The sequence below is a fragment of the Spermophilus citellus genome (genome assembly GCF_964194105.1).
Source record: "Spermophilus citellus genome assembly, chromosome: 8".
Taxonomy (NCBI): domain Eukaryota; kingdom Metazoa; phylum Chordata; class Mammalia; order Rodentia; family Sciuridae; genus Spermophilus; species Spermophilus citellus.
In genome coordinates, this window is record NC_138189.1 from 69,336,267 (window position 1) to 69,356,610 (window position 20,344).

Genomic DNA, 20,344 nt, shown 5'->3' on the forward strand with positions numbered 1-20,344 from the left:
GAGGGAGCTAGAAGAACACAACAATACTGAGGAGTATTTGACCTATAAGTATCTCCAGTTAATTTAAGAAAAATGAACATATATTAATTTTGATGTTCACTATGCCATAAAAACTTCAGGAGATCTTCCCCACATGAGTTTTGATATGTTTTTAGTTCCTGTTTGCAGACATGTTGAAGAACAATAATATCTTTAATGAATGGAGCTATATAATCATTCAATTCTCTATGCATTGAATCAAGAAATATCTTAAATGAATATCAGCACATATGATCTGGTTTTGAAGTTAAAGATTTAAATGTTGCTTGCCTCAGATCTTCTGGATAGGCTTCACTTTTTTTCTATTATCTAAATTATTGAGTTTTCTAACTTGGAGGTATTTATGGAATCTACCAAAGAGAAATTCAGTGACCTTGATTTAGTCTTGCTTTCAACTACAAAATGTTTTTCATCAGTAAATAATTGGCTCTATGTGTCCTTTCTTTTTCTTCCTTGGGATATGTAAATGTGTATGTATTTGGATGTTTCTCCACCCTAGATAAGAGAGGGAAAGATAGCACAAATTTATTACCTCTTTGGAGACTTTTTCCAATTATATTTGAAAAAATACTCTTGAAAGTTATCATTATTTATCAAAGCACTTTCAAATTCCATTTCTTTCAGAACAACTTCCCTGATAATATGTTGTGTTTATTTCTTTTAAATTTATTTTAATGTGTACATAAAAACAAAAAAATCATTGGGTATTTTTAAGGGCTCTTGCCCTTAGTTTAATAATTTGCCTGTCAATCTGCCAATCTGTATTACAAGTTTAGCCTGGCTTAGTTTGATAATTACGTATAAATTGAATGAGATGCCCCTAATCATCAACTGGTTTACTGACTTCCAATACTACTGCACATATCTATAAATGTTCATTAAATGCTAATTAATTATATGCTGGGTTGAATTGTTGTGGCTGATTACTTTTCTGTTTAAAATTATGAGGGTCATAGCATAAATCTATGAGAAGGAAGAATCAAATTTTTAATTTATTGCAGGTGTCTTGAAAATTCTAGCACTTTGGGAATTCAAAAAAGTATTTATTTGAATTAGATATGAAAGATAATGCATAACAGAAAATGAATGCAATGTCACAGGTCTGGAGACATTTTCTCAGAGCTGTTTCTTGTCTTTGTTTCTCTTTAATTTTGAGACAGTTTATTTGGATTTGGTATCCAAAGTAACAGAAAAATTGATGACTTTTAAAATTTATAGCATATTTATTGATCAGTAGATTATTATGAGAACTTGAAAGACCTTGTTGTTTTGGGTAAATGTCATACTTCACTTTGCTAAGGACAGTCACCATTTTTTAAGGTTTAAGAAGAAGTTTCAGATTTTGTGAGAGGTACATAGGAGATTCTAAAAAAGGTTTTAATATTTTTCAATTTTATTATAGCTATCTTTGAATGATTATTTGTTATAATTTTTAAACATAAGACTTTGCAAATATTTCCAGCTGCCTGCAAATTGTTCTTGAGAATGACAGTTTCAAAAAACATTCATATTTTCATCCATTTCCTTGCTTAATTTCATGTAAGATTAGTATATAAACATTTGGATTTAAAAAAACAGATAGAAATATTCTTTAAAGGAACACTTATGTCTCTAGTTAATTTGGAAACATTAAATGACCTCCTACCTCCACTCCTTTTGGAAAGATTTGCAATTAGAATGGGATAATTAGGTGAGACCCTTAACTCCAGACATAAGTTAAAGAATTAACTGGGTAAATATAGAGTCTCTTTTTTAATATTTATTTTTTAATTATAGGTGGACACAATACCTTTATTTTATTTTTATGTGGTGCTGAGGATGGAACCCAGTGCCTTACATATGCTAGGCGATTGTTCTACCTCTGATCTACAACCCCAGCCCATAGAGTCTTTTTTAAACATTTCTTATTGGAAGAATAGCTTACATTTTGTGAAGTCACTAAGTTGGCTGCACTCATAGACATTAGTTCTGAATAACCAATGTTCTTGTCCATGTTATATTTTGATGTGCTATGCAGATGCTGTGTGCCCTGTCGAACAGTGTGCCTTTATCTACAGCACTGAGAAAAATACCAGAACTTTGAGAAGAATTTTACATCTTGACCTCCCAAACACATACATACGTAGAACTTATGAGATCCAGAAGAGTGAGATGTAAACTATGGGAGAGAAAGTATACTGCACAGTTGCCCTGTTCTGATTGCAAAAAGAATTCTAGTTGTTTAAAAAAACAAAATTCAAACCAAAGTCAAAGGTTTATCTTAATTTTATACCATTATAATAACCACTAGTTGTTGAGTAATTATATTTTGTAGTATTTATTATAGTATTTTATTTTGAATTAGGAGTTCTCTTTTTTATGCCTAAATAAACTCTGTAAAACTATTACATAAAACTGGATAATTAGCATCTATGGCAATTAAAACTAAGAGAGAGAGATTGCATGAAGAAAATTGTTCCAATTAATCTAAGTTGCCAAAAATCTCTCATTGAATAAATAATAAAAATCAGGTTTAAATAAAATAATAAAGTTTAATTTTAAAAATTATTTATGAGTTTAACCCTTTCCATTTTTATTTTGCCTTCTGACCGAGGTATAAAGAAATAGCTGTCCAATGTTATTTAGTTTTCTTTCAATGATTATTTTCTAGATGTTTTATATATTTGGGAGTAACAAACTTTGAGGAGAGATCAATTACATTAATTTCAAACTTTATTAAAAATTCTAAGGATAGTGAGTAATTTTGAGCATAGCTTTGAAATGTCAATATCTTGAAAATCTCTCTCTCCCACATTGTCAATTTTTCCTTATCCAGGGAGTAACTCCCTTAAGTACATAAACATTCTTTAATATTTCTCATATTTTGCTCTTTGTGCCTCAGCTCACCTACCCACTAACTGCTGCCCACATTCATCTGCTCTGCTTTACATGGAAATGTCTAGAAGAGTCAGTTATCCTGGCTGTTTCTGTTCTTCTGTCCTTCAGAATCTTATGAATATTCAGAATTTTATTCATGCTGACCTGGTAGATTGAGGCAGCTCTTTCAAAGTTGTCAGTTTCCATATTGCTTCATCTGGCCATCCACATGTTGATCATCCAGTGACATTTTTCCTAGTTCACTGGTCTGTACTCACTAAGTCTTAGTCTGACTTCCCCTTCGCAAGAACATTAGTCTCACTTGCTGTCTTTCTTAACTCAAGTCTTTCCTATTTCTCTTCTTACCTCCTACATTTTCTCCATTCTTACTATGGTCTTCCCTAGGGACATCATTCAGGTCACTGTCTTCAAGTAGCAACACACTGGTAATTTCCAAATCAGAGTAGGGTCTTCTGTCCAGACCCTACCCTGCGCACCAGCCTTTGCTTTGTTCTCTGCTGTACCCTTGGAACCTAGAATAGTGACTGGAACAACAGCAGGTGCTCCACAAATATGTTCCATTGATGAATAAATTCTCTGCTTCGCCAAAATCCAAGGGAAATAAAGATAATCTGTAAACTAACTTACCCTGCAATTGCCAACTGGCAATTTATTAGCCTTGCAGATTTGTAATATTCAAAAACAATAAAAGGAGAGGCGTATGAGGGAATTTTTTAAATGGATTTTAGCATTTTAATCTCAATCTTCAAATGTGGTCTGTCTCTCCAAATTCAATGTTCTGTTTAACTCATCAAATTCTAGGCACCAGGGAAAGAAGAGTAATGAATTTATATTCAAATGCAAAAAGAAACTCCTTAATGTTTGGCTTGATAAAAGTAAGGTATCTTTAATGCATGAGGCTCACAAATTTGCCAGACTCACTAATATCAACTTGAATGGCATGTCCTTGCAGAACTAGTTGCAGAGTGTTAATCATTTACAATGCAAATAGGCAATTAGATAAGTTATGTGATCCATAGCTTTAAAGCTTAGAGCTTTCTGACTGAATGGCTGTCACTGAAAGAATAAGACATGGATACAAACTAACAGGATTAGAGTGATTTGAAATATATGAATTCTAAAGTTTATAGCCTCAACCAGCTACAGCAAATTCTTTTACAAGACCAGCCATTCTCAAACTTCACGATGCATCAGATTCACCTGGAAGGAATCTTGAGTCACAGACTGCTGAGTTCCCACTGCCAGTTTCTGATGAAACTGATCTGGGGTGGAGCCCAAGAATTCTCATTTTTATCAAGTCCCCAAGTCCTGCTAAGGCTGTTTCCTATCCTCCTGTAGTTTTCATCACACTTTGAGAAATACTGCTGTGGAGGGTTTATTACCAGGTTTATGGGGAGAATGGAGTTCAGTAGAACTCCAGAGTATTTCTCCCCCCTACCTAGGGATTTTTGTCTCTTTGTCAAGTTTCTCAAGGGTTTCTGTTTTATACTCCTGGCTTATTAAGAAATGCCAATATTCCTCACCATTTTTTTTTTCATATTTCAAGTCATCACTTGAACTCTTAAGAGACCTTCTGATGGAAAAAAAGTTTGTTTGTTTTAGACTCATTGCAAGTAAGCAAACTCCCTGTCTTGCTTCTGTGACTCTCAGTGTTATTCCATTTGTACCACGATTCTGTCAGTCCTTACATTCTCTTGTGACACCATCTCATAACTGTTGGAGTAAAACTGATCTGAATGTAAATGCCATCTAGTCTACCTATCCTTCTATACCAATCAGGTTTTTTAATTCATTTGGGTCTGAACTTGAGTTAAGTTAAATTAGAGGATGACATAAATTTTAGATACTTCAGCTCTGTCAAGGAAATGTTCAACCTTCTCAGAAGTTCCAATCAGAGGAATTTACTTAGATACTGAGAAGAAAGTTATTAGATTCTAAACCTCTGACAAAAAGTGAAACTATATTGTTCGACTTAACTTGAAATCCTGTTGACTTCCCAGTACAACCTGGGAAATTGATATCCAAAACATAATAAATTACATAGTTCTTATCAATAATGTGCTAGGCACAAACACCATGCCTTTTGAAAGAATGAGTTCAAAATATGTGAAAATAACCCTTAAATCATTTAAAACAAATTTACAAAAATAATAAAAGTAAATATCATAATTGTACTATTGCAAAATGATCAATGGAAAAATCCATATTGAAAAATGGATAGGTGCTTTCTTATTAAAAGACTCCTTTATAAACATATTCAGAATAACATTTCTCCAAAAATAAGCTGCCTTCCTATCATTTTAAAGGAATTTAGTTTTTAAATATTTAATTTATTAAAAATACAGGACTAAAAGTGTTAAATAATGTAATAACAAAACAGAGCCAACTATATCCCAAGCACTACTTGAGGTATTTTATAGTATGATTCATTCCATTAATCCACAATAACACTCTGAGGAGGGAGCTATCACACCCTCAGTTGAGGATAATGGATCTCACAGCTGATAAAAGAGTCTTCTGAATCCAGGAGTCTGACCTTCTTGTCACAACTCTTAATCATTTCGCAATACTTCTTTTTCAGCAAATATTTTGTATTTGTTGTTTGATCAAGACAGTATTGTCGCTCCAATTTTAATGTTTTTGAAATATTTTTATAGTGGAATTTGAGGAAAAGCACGATAGAAGCAACCTGGGCAGAATACATTTTGAAATTGAATTCTTAGAAACCTACCATGATTAACATATACCAATCAATCTATAATAGGCAAGTAAATATTCATTTATAGCTACTTTGAATTTAAATGTAAGGTAGCTATGTACTACAGGATGGTTCCTTATTATGAAAATTCTATGACGTAATACAGGGCATAGGTAATATGTCAAGTGATATGATAAATCACTCATGAAATTAAAAGATACTACTAACTTTATTATAATACAATATACCATTTATTAATGTGTTTTTTATGTGGTACAGACTGCTAACATAATACTGCCACTGGGTCCTTAGTTAATTCTCATGTTTTTGGTTTAGAGGTTTAAAATATTTTTAAAAATCTTACTGTAGAGTTATACAACTTTACTTTTTACAAAGCTGTTAGCTAATCCTCATTTCTAACTTAGGTATTCTAAAATATTCTTATTGTAGAGTTATCAAATTTTTTTACTGACAATGTGTTGAAATTTTGCCCTTTAAAAAATTTTTAAACCACCATTTGCGTAAGAAATACTTGGAAAAGCTTAATTAGAAAAACATACCAAAACTTTGTCAGGTGACAAAATCTCTGTAATAAACACAATTTAATTGTGAAAAAAATATTGAATGTGAGTTCAGTTGGTTCTCTGGTCTTATTTTGTGAACTGTGTATTGTTTATTATTTTGCTGTTGTTATTTATTAAGAAGTGATAGTATCCATAGAAGCCCATAGTTGGCTGTTTGTAATTCATGTTAACTCTTGTTGTTTTCCAAATATCAGTCTCCATAAAAGGGCATAAGTTGTTTCCATCTCGGTAATTTTCCACTGATAATGCTTCAGAAATACTTTACTTCTTACAGTTCATCATTAGAGTTCTACCAAAAAATAAAGACCCAAACTAAGTATCCAGGAAAGTAATGCTTAAAAATTTAAGTGTTTGAGTGAAAATTAATAACTCTATTTAGAATATTAAAATATTTTTCTGTAATCTACAATAAAATGGATAGTACAACAGCCTAGCTCTGACCTAATTTGCAATTAGGAATGAGGAAACATTTCACCCTTGAAATTATTAACAACATTAGAGGTGTTCAATAAAATGCCCTCAGGTCTGTACTGTGATCATGTTTTGGAAACTAACTCAAATGTCTGTGACTGCAGTTTTCTTTAAGCAACTTTAAAAAAATTTTAAATGTAAATGATGGATTCACGGCATGTTTTTAGAAGTTTATTTACTGAAGAAGACACACATATAAGTATGTCTCTTCTGACACATTGTTTTACTTTTTACTTCACAATTTGAATGACAACTTCTTTTCCTTCAAAGAAAAAAATAGCAAAACTCTACTTTAAGACTGTGTTAGTCAGGTTTCCATTTCTGTGGCAAAATACCTGAGACAGACAAGTTATAAGGTTGAAAGATGTATATTGGTTCATAGTTTCAGAGGTTTCAGTCCATGGTAGTTGGGCCTGTGATAGCATAGTACATCATAGTGGGTAGCACATGACAGAGGAAACTACTCACCGTGTGGCAGCCAAGACATAAAAGAGAGAGAGAGAAGAAGAGCCTGAAGTCCCACTTTCTCCTTCAGAGGCACACCCTCAGTGACCTAACTTCTTCCCTCCTAAAAGTTCCACTACCTTCCAATAGCACCACAGGCTGGTGACCATGCCTTTAGCACTTGAGCTTTAGGAGGAAATTTAAGATCCAAACCATAACAGTGACTATTTTGGGAACTTTCTACCCAATAAGTTCAGTACATATTTCCTTAGGTATAAGTTATAGAAGGGTCTGCATATAATAGTTGTGGTTCCTTTTCTCATGCAGAAAGTCCTAGTTATGGTCTGTACTTTGAACAATGATGGTCTCTTGTCCCAAAATTCCCATTGAAAATGCACTCAGGAATCAATATCTGGAAAGAGAAAGAAGAGGTTCTATAAATAAATGAGAATTCACACTAAATGCTGTTTTTTTTAAAAAATGCTTATTTTAAAATTTTGCGCTTTTAAGGATTGAACCCATGGCCTTGTGCATGCTAGAGAAGTACTCTACCATTGTTTTATATCTGCTGCAATCCCCCTTTTATGTATTTATGTATGTATTTTACTTTGTGATAGGATCTTAATAAATTGCCTAGGCTGCTTTCAAATAGCAATCCTCCTGCCTTCACCTGCCAAGTAGCTAGACCTGGCTTATAAGGAACAATCTTAAACTATAATGGTTAATGATAATTGCATTCCAGCTCACCTTGGCTTTTCGTTTTTCAGAGTCTTCATGACCTTAGAGATTCTATCATCTGTTCCTTTAAAATATTTCTTTTTTTCTCTGATGATAGATAATGATGGTAGAACCATAATTACACACAGTGGGTTCACCTTTTGGTGAATGGAAAGCCCATAAACACAATCAAGGGATAAAAGAGTGAAGAAAGGTTTTTTTCTTATTTGCAGCAAATAAGGTGAACATTGGACGGACATAATTTTCCAAATCTCTTGAGCAAAGAAAGTATTATAGTTTGGATTTATAATTTGAATGGACTATTGGGAGGTAGTGAAAAATATGAGGTGGACCTAGTAGAATGTAGTGGTTCCACAGGGTGTGCCCTTGAGAACTGTCTCTTGTCCTTCTGTCTTTCCTTCCTTTCCTCCCCTCCTTCCTTTTTCTGTCTCTGTCTTTGTATCTCTCTCTCTGTCTTTCCTATTTGCCATGAACTGAGCTGCTTCCCTCTCCCCCAAGGTCCTCTGCCATGATGTTCTTCCTCACCTAAGACCCAAGGCAATGGAGACTGCCATCAAGACTAAAACCTCTGAAACAATGAGCCAAAATGAACTTTTCCTCCTCCAAGTTGTTTGTGTCAGGTTATTTGGTCACAGTATTGAAAAACTGACTAACAGAAAACAAGGGGCTTTTACTGGGGATAATCATACATGTTCATACAGGAAGCACTCATCATCTCATGGGGGGGAGGTACCTTCCTGACTATGCTCAGTTGGAAGCCACATTTCTTCATACATCACATATTTAGAAAAAAGGGCACAATGGGAACACCTGTGGGTAGAGAATTTAGTATTATAACAAGTTTAGTGCAGGTTACCTAAAAAAGAGAGTTTGGGATGACTCCAGTGATTTTGGCTGGTTCATTCTAAGTGTCCCTGAAAAGCCTTCTATGAAACAAATTAACAAGCAAAAAACAACATGGAAGGCACATTAACTGTTATTTAAAGCATAGGTCATCATCCCAAATATAACCTACCTAGTGGTTAGTGGGACATCTAGAATAACACATGGATAAAATAATGCAAGGTTGAACATCTAGAAGGTTCACAAATGTAGAGAGGGGGAACAAAAAGAGAATTCTCAATCCTAGCATGAACAGGTAACCATTATGAAAATTATTATGTATTTCAAGTAAGTATCCTATTTTTCTTTTTACCTATATGAAAATTGAGATGTCATATAAAATTTTTATATTTACTTTTGTGTAATAAAAACTCATATTAATAAGCTTCAAAATTCTATGTCAGTGGCTGTATCATAAGGAATATTATCAATATTCCTATAAGTTGTTATCATATATATCTTGGAATACTACTTCCAAGTGGCAGAAATTCTTTGCAAATTTGTTCAAAATCTTTTTAAATTATTATTTAGTAATTACTAAAGGATTTTTTCATATATTTATTGGATATTTGAGCTTTTCTTTTGAATAATGCATTCTTTTACTGTTTTCTGTACCTTTTAATTTTAGAATAAAAGCCTCTCTTCTATTAAATTCAATAGTTTTTTAATGTTAAGTATCCATTTTATTTCTGAGAATCTATTTTATTTCTAGAAACAAAAAATGCATGTCAAACACAAACATACAGAAAATTTCAGTGAAATGTACAAATGCTTTTTATTAAATATAAACAAGTAAAATGGAATGATTGGACTTAGTTTACTTAAAATCACAAATTCTTGAAGTGTTAACAATAGCACTAAAGCATTTCTACCAATATTAGTTACCATCTAAAAGGTAATGTAATGTATCCTTTAAAATGTATGTAAGACACCATCATGTAAAATGATTTAAATGATGGTAATTTATATACTGCATAGATTAAAACTGCATAGATATTTATGGTAAAGCAAAACTGAAGAATGGAGAATGTGTGCTGGCTTATATAACATGCTATAATCCATACCCACCTATTTTATCTGTGGATACTATATGGATTGAAGATGACTAAAACTCCAATTATGGAGCTCAATGCTGTTTTTTTTTTTTAATTTCAATTCTTGGAATATTTTTAATTCTAAGATAGCTAAATAGAACATTGAATCCCATAGAGAGCCAACTTGACCTGCGTGGTTCAAAGTTCTGAATTTACTCATTTATCAAATCATATATTTGATAAGTTGTTTTTGGAGCCCTTTTTAATTACAAGGCACAGTATTAGGCTTTGGAACATAGGTATTATGCAACAGATGTCATCTTCAGTTAGAAATCACCTATTTTTAGTACAGACCATTTGGCTTATATCTGTCCAGTAGTTCCACTTTATTCCTGGTGGGCATGTTATGTTAGGTACAGTAAGAGATTAACAGCAAAAACAGAAAATTTATAACCATATATTGTAGTAACAGTTGTTTAAAATGTATAAATTGTTCTCTTCTGGAATTTTCCTTTTAATATTTTAAGACCTCATTTAAAAACCTCAGAAAAACCTCAGAAACTGAAAGTATGGGTATGGGGGGACTACTGTATAAATCTATATAATAGTTTTGATTACATTGTTAGTTATGAATCTGTATTTCCACCATGACTTGTAGAAAAATCTCTTTTTCTTGTAATACACTGAGGAATCAAGATTTATATCCATGGGTAAAATTCACAGATGGGATTTTATATCTGTGATTGGCAGTCTAAATGAGATTCAGGGTCAGACACACAACACCGTTGGCAGAGATAAAGAATCAAATGAAAAGTCAGGGAATAATGGCCAGTTGTGCTTATCATTCTCTTCTCCTCTGCTTTCAGGCAGAAATGCCAGCTCTAGAGGCTGTCACTCATTCTCATTACTAGAGCTGTTTCTGCCTGGGCTGGGAGTGACACAGCAGGATATTGCTGTCTGAATTGCTAAGCGTCCTCCAGGCAAAGACAATAATTAAAATATTCTGATTTCAAAATGGTAATTGTTCTTGCTCAGAACTGTGGTGTAAGTGAATAAGAATACAGAATAGATTCTTAGTTCTTACTGTGCCATGCCAAATGAAGCATCTTTTTATGTCGCCATTTAGTTACTTCTGCCACTTACATGTCAGACAGCCATGCATATGCATATTAATATGTAGTCTATTTACATACATGGAAGTATATAATTCTAATGTGTATGTTATGTGTATTTATCAAAGAATGATTTTTTAAAAAAAACTTCTTGTTGTTATTGACTGATTATTTCCAAACATTTATTAGATATAATAGCTCTGAGGTAATTTTTAATGTAATGTGTCTCTTTTGCATTGGAAAAATGGGAGAAAAACAAAAAAAGATGCAATTAATATTTATAGAATTTCTATTTTAGACTTACATGGTGCTAGTATTTCTGCATACTTTATTCTGTTCAATTCTCACAAAAACTGACTATGTAGGGATTATTACTTCTAACGTATTTTTAAGACATTTGAGTTTTCAGAAGTTATGTAATTCCCCAGAGGTCAAACATCTAGTACAAGATAGAACTGCAGATGCTGGGTTTGCTGATTCCTGTCTATGGTTTTTCAGATTCAAGTTGCTTAAAATAATGATTGAGATATAAGAAGATCATTGTTTCCCTAATAGTGAGATTTTCTCTCTGATGTGAGAAGGCTAGTCTTGTTTATTTAAGAGATTTGTCAACATTAAGAAACCGATTTACTGTGGTTCCTTTTGGAATCTTTCCCTGTTCCCATCTATTTATATTAAAATGTAAAATGTCAACTCTAGTGCACAACTAGTTGGCTGCAAGTTACTGAATTTCCTTGACTTTATACCTCTTTTACAATTTATATTAGTGCTAAAATAGCAGTACTTCTCAACCGAGGGAAACAAGTGGACATAACCCTACAGAATTCAGGTCACATACTCTTGCTATATACATTTTGCTTTCAGAGTTATTCGGGAATTAGGTTAAGTGTGAAAGGATAGGGAACAGGGGTGTCTACTGTCAATTTGTGCCTGCAAGCCCCTCCCTCAATGGTATTCAAATCCACTTACAAATAAACACTATCTTAACCAAACAAAACACTTGAATATGAATTAATCCAACCCAAGGCTGCAAGTTTAAAACTTTTAGTTTTAAACTTGAAAATTAAATGTCAATAGCTATTTGAGCATCTGAGAAATCAATATGATATTAACATTATCAGAATTTAGCTAGTTACTATTCCATTTCTTTAATCATTCTATTTGTGGAACAACACTATTTTCAGAGAGTGAAGCAGTGCCATCACTGATATTTGTTTTCAGCAACAATCCTTTCATATAAAACAAGGTTATAAGGACAATCATGCCTCAAGACCACTTTCAAGATCAGATGTGATTGTCCCTGTTTTATAAAGGAGAAGTCTAGGTTACCCTTCAATACGCAATAAGAGATTTCTAAGAAATTCCAAGCTTTGGTAGTCTAGCACTTCAAAGTTGATATTAGATATTTTGGGGGTTTTAAATACATGGATTATTTGGAGGAAAATAAGAGAAACCAAGGACATGTACAGGGAGGCACAACCGGGGGGTTCCAAAAACTCACTCTCAAGTATGAGTGCCATCATAGTGTTGAATTGGCCTTCGTTGCTGGCCAGCCATGTGTCTTCTTTCTCTTCATTATTTCTTTGCCCTCCTGAATGTGTGACCTGGAGGAATGAGATTTCTCATATAGAAGGGAGGCATGCGGAGCCTGGCACGGGTGGTGCATGCCTATAATCCCAAGTGATTGGGAGGCTGAGGCAGGAGGATTGGGAATTCAAAGCCAGCTTTAGCAAAACGAGGCACTAAGCAACTCAGTGAGACCCTGTCTCTGAATAAAATACAAACTAGGGTTGAGAATGTGGCTCAGTGGTTGAGTGCCCCTTAGCTCAAACCTGGTACTCCCCCCCACCCCACTTCACCCCTGCAAAAAGAAAGGAGGTGTGCAGGGAGGAGCTCTGGGTCCAGTGTTGTTGAGTCTGCCTGGCCATGTGTTCAGTGAATTCTGCAGTATGCAGCCCCTGCTGCAAACGAAAATCCAAGTTCTGGGGACCACTATTCCATCTTCTCCCTCTTTCATTATGTCTCTACAGTTCCTCCCTATTCAGCAGCTGTGTGAATAGATTGGATTATGAGTTAATTCAAGCCTATGGGTTGTTGCTAGGACAAAAAAACCCAGGCTTTGTTTAGGAAATGACATTTGTTCTCTAGCTTTCTCCTGGAAACATTAGAGCCTTTCCTTTTTAAGCAGTTTTCTTCCCTCGTTTGGAAACTATGGTAAATATTTTCAAGTCACTGGGTAGGACCTAGTGCTGACTGCATTAGGCACAGTCTGTGTTTCAGGGACTCCCTAGGAGGCTAATAATGAGGAATCTTTGGATGAATCTTTAACTGAATGTGCTCATGTGTTTTTACAGGAGGTGATCGGGATCGGATGACAGCAAATCATGAGAGCTACCTCCTCATGGCGAGTACCCAGAATGATATGGAAGACTGGGTGAAGTCCATCCGCCGAGTCATATGGGGACCTTTTGGAGGAGGTGAGCATATTTTAAAGTCATAGAAAATCAGAAAGTTAGACCCGACTCATTCTTTCCTTTCCTCTGGCTAATGTTATAATCAGCTCCTAAACTCAAATGGGTGAATGTTAAAATCAGTAGTGAATTATTTAACCTGATTGTCAGACACATATATATTAACTCTTACAGTTTTAATTCAGGTCACATATCATTAATAACCAACATCTTCCCTGAATACGTTGAATTTTAAAAATGAATGAAGAAGTTTTTTCTTTTCTTGGTTTCGAATTTTTCCATTTTATTAATGGTAAACAGTAATGGGAAACATATGATAAATGTATATTAGTTAAGAACATCTAGATATCAAGCAAAATTTGACTGATATCTTTGGAAAAAAATCCCAATTCCCAGATGCTCAATAGCATCAAAACAGAATGCCAAATCTTTTGATGAAAATCTGATGAGTGTTGGATTTTCAAAAAAAATTCTTTGAATTAGATAGATATGTGTAGATTTATAGTGAGTTTTTTTTAAAAAAATCTTAATACACTGTTGAGAATTCATCATATAAAGAATAAGCTAAAAGTTACTATGAATAGAACAAAATGGAGGAAGAAAAGATAAAAGATATGATTTTGATCTAGTGAGAAATATAAACTAGAATGATATAAACCAAAATTATTGAAATAACAATTTCAATAAATGGAACCAAAAAATGATACAAAAATATCTACAATGACATGTATTTTCAAGAATGTAAAGCCTAATTCTTTTGTTAATATTATTAAAAATAGTTTTAAATGAAATTCACATTTAAGAAAGCAATTATAATTCCCATATTTATTTTATAGTCTCTTGTGTACTGTTAGCACCTGAATTCACAAAGTGAATTTTCCCCTAAACGTATAGCTGATGCTTCTTAAGCTGAGTCAGCATTTTGTTTTAGAATAATTTTTAAACCTCAGTTGAAGAAGTTGAAATGTTGGTTGAGTTAAAATAGCAACTATTGGGCTGTGGGTGTAGCTCAGTGATAGAGTGCATTCTTAGTATATGCTAGGTCATGGATTTGATTCCAGCTCCACCAAGTAAGCAAACAAAACAGAGAGACTAAAACAGAAAGATTCATTGAAGACATTAATTGAAGACTAGATTAATGATACCATTCCTAAATTTGTCTACTTTTTAGTAGAGTCTTCTGTTAGGAAAGTGGAAGTTTCCTAAGCAGAGTGATCATTCATTCCAGCTTGCCTGGTAACAGTCTGGTTTACAGCCACCAGACCAGGCTAATTATGCACAGTGTTAGCTTTCACTGGCTCAGTGTCCTAACTTGTATGACGATTTATGTAGCCACCCCATTCATAACCTAAAATGGCAAGTGACCATGTCAAACACTGGAAAAGACTCACAGGCTGAGCCCCCAGCCCAATGTTGTAGCAGGGGATTCTTCATGGCATAAGTAAGAGACATGAACACAACTGGTATAAATTTGCTAGCACATCCAGGGTTAGAAATTTCTGGGGGCCGTGAGGATGTATCTTTTTAAAGTTCCTATTATTTTTAAAGAACCTCTTGTCCCCTCTGTCATCAGATTTCTGGGGCTCTTAAGTTCAGGAGGAACCTTAATATCTGCTGAAGGAACATTTTTATTGAGAAATTATTCCCATCAAGTATATTATTTTCAAGAGAAATGAATGAGATCCTGTTAGTTTCTCCAAAATCAGTGGCGATAGGTGGTACCATCAGCCCAGAATTCTCAGAAATAATCCCAGTAAGACTGAGGTGAGAGCTATCTATGAATCTTTAATTCTTTGTACCTGGAAGTGATATTCTAGTAGTCAATGAATTTATATATTTTATCCTATGGAATAATGTACTTCAGGGGTTTTGCAAATAGATTTGGGTTTATTTTTAAGAGATGTATTTTCGCACAGAGCACTCATAATAGAAACAATACTCCAAAGAATAAATCTTCCCTGGCTATCTTTGTTTAATTGAAGAGTGTTAGGAGATTGCAAGGCAAGCTTTTAAGGTACTCATTTAATTTGCAATAAATCTTTTGTGATTCCTCTGAGTATAGGATTTTTAAAAAATTAATACATGATTCAACACCAACAGAATTTCAACTCTGATATATTGCAAACTATCACCCATTGTCTTAGTTTTAAATATTCATATTAATATTAATTAGTTCTGTTCTCATTGATTAAAATTTAAAGATATAAGTTTGAGTTTTAAACAAAAAATTTATGTGACTAAAAATTTTATCTTAAATGAGATTCTACTTAATGTTTCATGAAACATGTTAGAATATTTTGAAACCAGTGTTTTTATTTCTTTTCTTCTGTCCCACATTTTGTGGGTCACACTGTGAGTAACAGAACCAGGAAGAAAACCCATGTCTTCCCCTGCTTTAAAGCACACTAGTGTGATCTATTTTGTGTGTGTGTGTATTTTTGTGGTAGCAAAAACCCCACAATTGCAGGTCCCTGGCTTAGGGGTAGTATATTCTTCAGTATATGAAAAATGAAAGTTTTTAAAAGTAGGGTCATTAATAAGTAAGAGACATGAACACATATTTGAGTCTTTCAAATATACATGAATTGATGACATCAAGAAAATAGAAAAAAAAATAAAAGGGAGAAAGCATCCACATGTTCGTGCATGGAAGAATGGATAAACAAAATGTGTTACAGACATGTTCCACAAAGTAGATACTGGAGTCAATGATGGGCCACATATACGATGGCGGTCCTATAAGAGGATATCAACTTAGTGACATCACAGCCATCTTAGTTTAAGTCCACTCTATGATGGTTGCCTGACAAAATTGCCTAGCAACACATTTCTCAGTACATATGTCCACTGTGAAGCAATACATGACTGCACATTCAGAGAATGGATTATTACTCATCATAAAAGAAGTGAATCACAAGTACATGCTACAACAAGAATGAGTCTTGAAAACATTATGCTAAGTTAAAGAAGTCAGTCACAAATGACCATTGATTATATGATTTCTTTCATGTGAAAGTATAGAACGGAAAACAGAGTCATGGTTGCTTAGGGATCAGATGGTAAGCTAGGTTTGAGGGGAGTGACAGCCAAAATATATTCGATTTCTTGTTGAAAAGGTGAAAATATTCTAGAATTGGCTGTGGTGATGGTTGCACATATTCTGTGAAAATACTAAAAAACCTATTGAATCACATATTTTAAATTATTTTGTGGTATGTGAACCATATCTCAACAAAACTGTTAAAAGTATCTGAATTGCCTTACTTGCCTTTCAAAAGAGAACATATTTTGCTCCCTGTCTTAATTAGAGACTCAGACTTTTTTGTCCTAAATAAAGATTTCTTGGCTTCCACTCTCCTTCCCGCCTCTCAAACTATGGTGGTCATTGTTCTGCTGGCATCCATAAAGACATATGGAAGAAAAGGTGACACATCACCCTTGGGTACATTGTAAATGTTTCTGTTATAGCACTGGCATTTCACTGTGGCAGTTTCATAATTTGTGTCTTTGAAAAATTAAAATTTTTTATGAGGTGCTTAGGCTTCTCTTTGTCTAGTTTGCATATGCATGCAAAATATTCTCTGACATAACAGTAATGAACATCTGATTAAAATATAGGAAACATATGTTGAAGGGCACCAAGGTTGGTTTCATAGGTTGGCTATTGTGGACTGAGCTGCGATAAACATTGATATGGCTGTGTCACTGTAATATGCTGATTTTAAGTCCTTTGGGTATAAACCAAGGAGTGGAATAGCTGGGTTAAATGGTGGTTCCATTCCAAGCTGTCTAAGGAATCTCCATTTCTAGAGTGGTTGTACCAATTTGCAGTCCCACCAGCAATGTATGAGCGTACCTTTTCCTTCACATCATTGTCAACATTTATTGTTATTTGTATTCTTGATAATTGCCAATCTGACTGAAGTGAGATGAAATCTCAGTGTAATTTCCTGAGGACCTTGCCTAGCACTTCACTCTTGTAGAAATGTAAAACTGTGTAGTAAAAATCACAAAATACAGGATTTTATGATAGGCCTTATCTTTTAAAAAAATTGTTTATATTACATCAGAATGCATTACAATTCATATTACAATTATAGAGCACATTTCTTCATATCTCTGGTTATATACAAAGTATATTCACGCCATTCGTGTCTTCATACATGTACTTAGGGAAATGATGTCCATCTCATTCCACCATCTTTTTTACACCCCTTACCCTCTCCATTCCCCTCCCTCCCCTTTGCCCTATCTAGAGTTCCTCTAATCTTCACATGGTCCCCCTCCCAACCTCAGTATGAATCAGCCTCCTTATATCAGAGAAAACATTCCGCATTTGTATTTGGGAAGATTGGCTAACTCACTTAGCATTATATTCTCCAACTCCATTCATTTACCTGCAAATGCCATGATTTTATTCTCTTTTAATGCTGAGTAATGTTCCATTACCTATATATATATATGTATATGTAATGGAACATTACTCATTACTTTGGTGTGTGTGTGGATATATATATATATATATATATATCCACACACACATCAAAGTTTCCCTATCCATTCATCTACTGATGGACATCTAGGTAGATTCCACAGTTTAGCTATTGTGACTTGTGCTGCAATAAACATTGATGTGGCTGTTGTCCCTGTAGTACAAGGTTTTTAAGTTCTTTGGGTATAGACCGAGGAGTTGGATAACTGGGTCAAATGATGGTTCCATTCCAAGTTTTCCAAAGAATCTCCATATTGCTTTCCATATTGCCTGCACCATTTTGCAGTCCCACTAGCAATGTATGATTGTGCCTTTTCCCCCACATCCTTGCCAACACTTATTGTTGTTTGTATTCTTAATAGCTGCCTTTCTGACTAGATTGAGATGAAATCCTACTTTTGATTTGCATTTCTCTAATAGCTAGAGATGTTGAACATTTCTTCATGTATTTGTTGATTGATTATATATCATCTTCTGAGAGTATCTGTTCGTTCCTTGGCCCATTTATTAATTGGGTTATTTGTTATTTTGGTGCTTAGCTTTTTGAGTTCTGTATATACCCTAGAGATTAGTGCTGTATCTGATGTGCAAGTGGAAAAAATTTGCTTCCAACTGTAGGCTCTCTATTCACCTCACTGATTATTTCTTTTGCTGAGAAGAAGATTTTTAGTTTGAATCCATCCCATTTATTAATTCTTGATTTTAATTCTTGCACTACAGGAGTCTCATTAAGGAAGTAGGGGCCTAATCTGATATGATGGAGATTGGAGCCTACTTTTTCTTCTATTAGATGCAGGGTCATTGTTTTAACCTAGATCTTTGATCCACTTTGAATTGAATTTTGGACATGGTAAGAGAAAATTGTGCTTAATTTCATTTTGCTGCATGTGTATTTCCAGTTTTCCCACAACCCTTTGTTGAAGAGGCTATGTTTTCTCCAATATATGTTTTTGGCGCCTTTGTCTGATATAAGATAACTGTAATTATGTGGGTTAGTCTCTGTGTCCTCTATTCTGTGTCATTGGTCTACAAATCTATTTTGGTGCCAACCATGCTGTTTTTGTTACTATTGCTCTGTAATGTAATTTAAGGTCTGGTATAGTGATGCCACCTGCTTTACTCTTCTTGCTAAGGATTGTTTTAGCTATTCTGGGTCTCTTATTTTTCCATATGAATTTCATGATTGCTTTTTCTATTTCTATGAGGAATGTCATTGGAATTTTGATTGGAATTGCATTTCATCTGTAGAGTGCTTTTGGTAGTATGGTCATTTTGATAATATTAATTCTGATAGGTCTTTTTTTTTCTTCAAGTATAACAAATTTATAATAAACATTCAGATGTGGGAGGAGAATTAATGGAAATGTGGAAAGTAGACATTTCCTCTTAATTCCTTAGCCTAATAACTGAATCTAGATACCTCAACTTTGTGCTATCTGCTGAAAACCACTATAAACCGTTGTTTCCCTGTTAACAATGCTAAGAATCCTGTGGGGTCTGCTCAAAAGTAAATCTAAATATTAGGATGTTGAAACATTTATTTAGCTTTGGAAACAATGATTAGAATTTTTTGTTGTTGTTTTTGTTGTTGTTGTTTGTTATTTGTTCATTTGTAAACTGGGTTTCTTTTCAATTGTTTTTGAGGCAGGTTCTTGGATGTGCTTAGCCCAAGATCAGAGGAATGTGAAAATCCACTAATTGCTCATTAAAGCTTAATGTTTAGACTTACTTTAGCTAGTCACAAAATTAGTTTTCTTCTGTATATTTCTGTCTCAGTATGTAAAGAATTGAGTTAAAGTTCTGGCTATAAAGTAAAATTATTCTTTTAATATTCTCTTAATAACTTCCATGATGCATAATCAGTGTATGTGGAGGCAGGGCTTAGTTCAGTGGCAGTGTGGACTTGCTCAGACACAGGCCAGCTGTGTGATCTTAGAAATCTGGTTTTACTTCTCTTGCTTTAGTTTCCAATCAAATTTTAGTTTAGTAATTCCAATCAAAATTTAGTTTAGTGACATAAGAATACTGGAAAAAATCGTATTACCATTCCAGTTCCAAAATCTTGTGGTGACAAGTGTTCTCTTCACACCAGTGCACAGGTGCCTGGGTTTTCCTTTGGGTTCAGATACTCTCAGGTGAACACTGCATCTGCTTCGGTGGTACCAAGCTACACTTATTGGACCTGCTAAATGACAGTCTCACCCACCTGGGTTGCAAGTAAGAGCAGTGATGTGATTAATGAGAGTTACTTGTTAGCACCCCTCAGTTTTGAGAAGCTCTGATTGAATGCCCAGGCAGGAGAAAAGAGGCCTTGGGGGTCATTTGGGGTTAAAGCACTAACATTCCAAATCTGCTTATGGAACAGCCAGGTGGATGAATGATTAACCCAACAAGTCAATTATTCAGTGAGTAGTACTGAAAGGATTGGTGAATGTGGGGGTTGGGTAGAGAGGCTGTATGCAGGAACATGGGGGAAGGTTTAAATTTGAATTGATTTTCAAA

The 20,344-nt window shown here is 34.2% G+C and overlaps 1 protein-coding gene across 6 annotated transcripts in view; it reads left to right on the forward strand.

Moving 5' to 3' along the window:
- The window catches only part of ARHGAP24 (Rho GTPase activating protein 24), a 754,850-nt gene that overhangs the window by 663,247 nt on the left and 71,259 nt on the right, over positions 1-20,344 (forward strand). For all 6 annotated transcript variants that reach the window (XM_081303914.1, XM_081303913.1, XM_081303916.1 and 3 more), the window contains one exon: positions 13,234-13,356. In XM_081303914.1, coding sequence (XP_081160040.1) covers positions 13,234-13,356 — 123 coding nt within the window. The remainder of the gene's footprint in view (positions 1-13,233; positions 13,357-20,344) is intronic.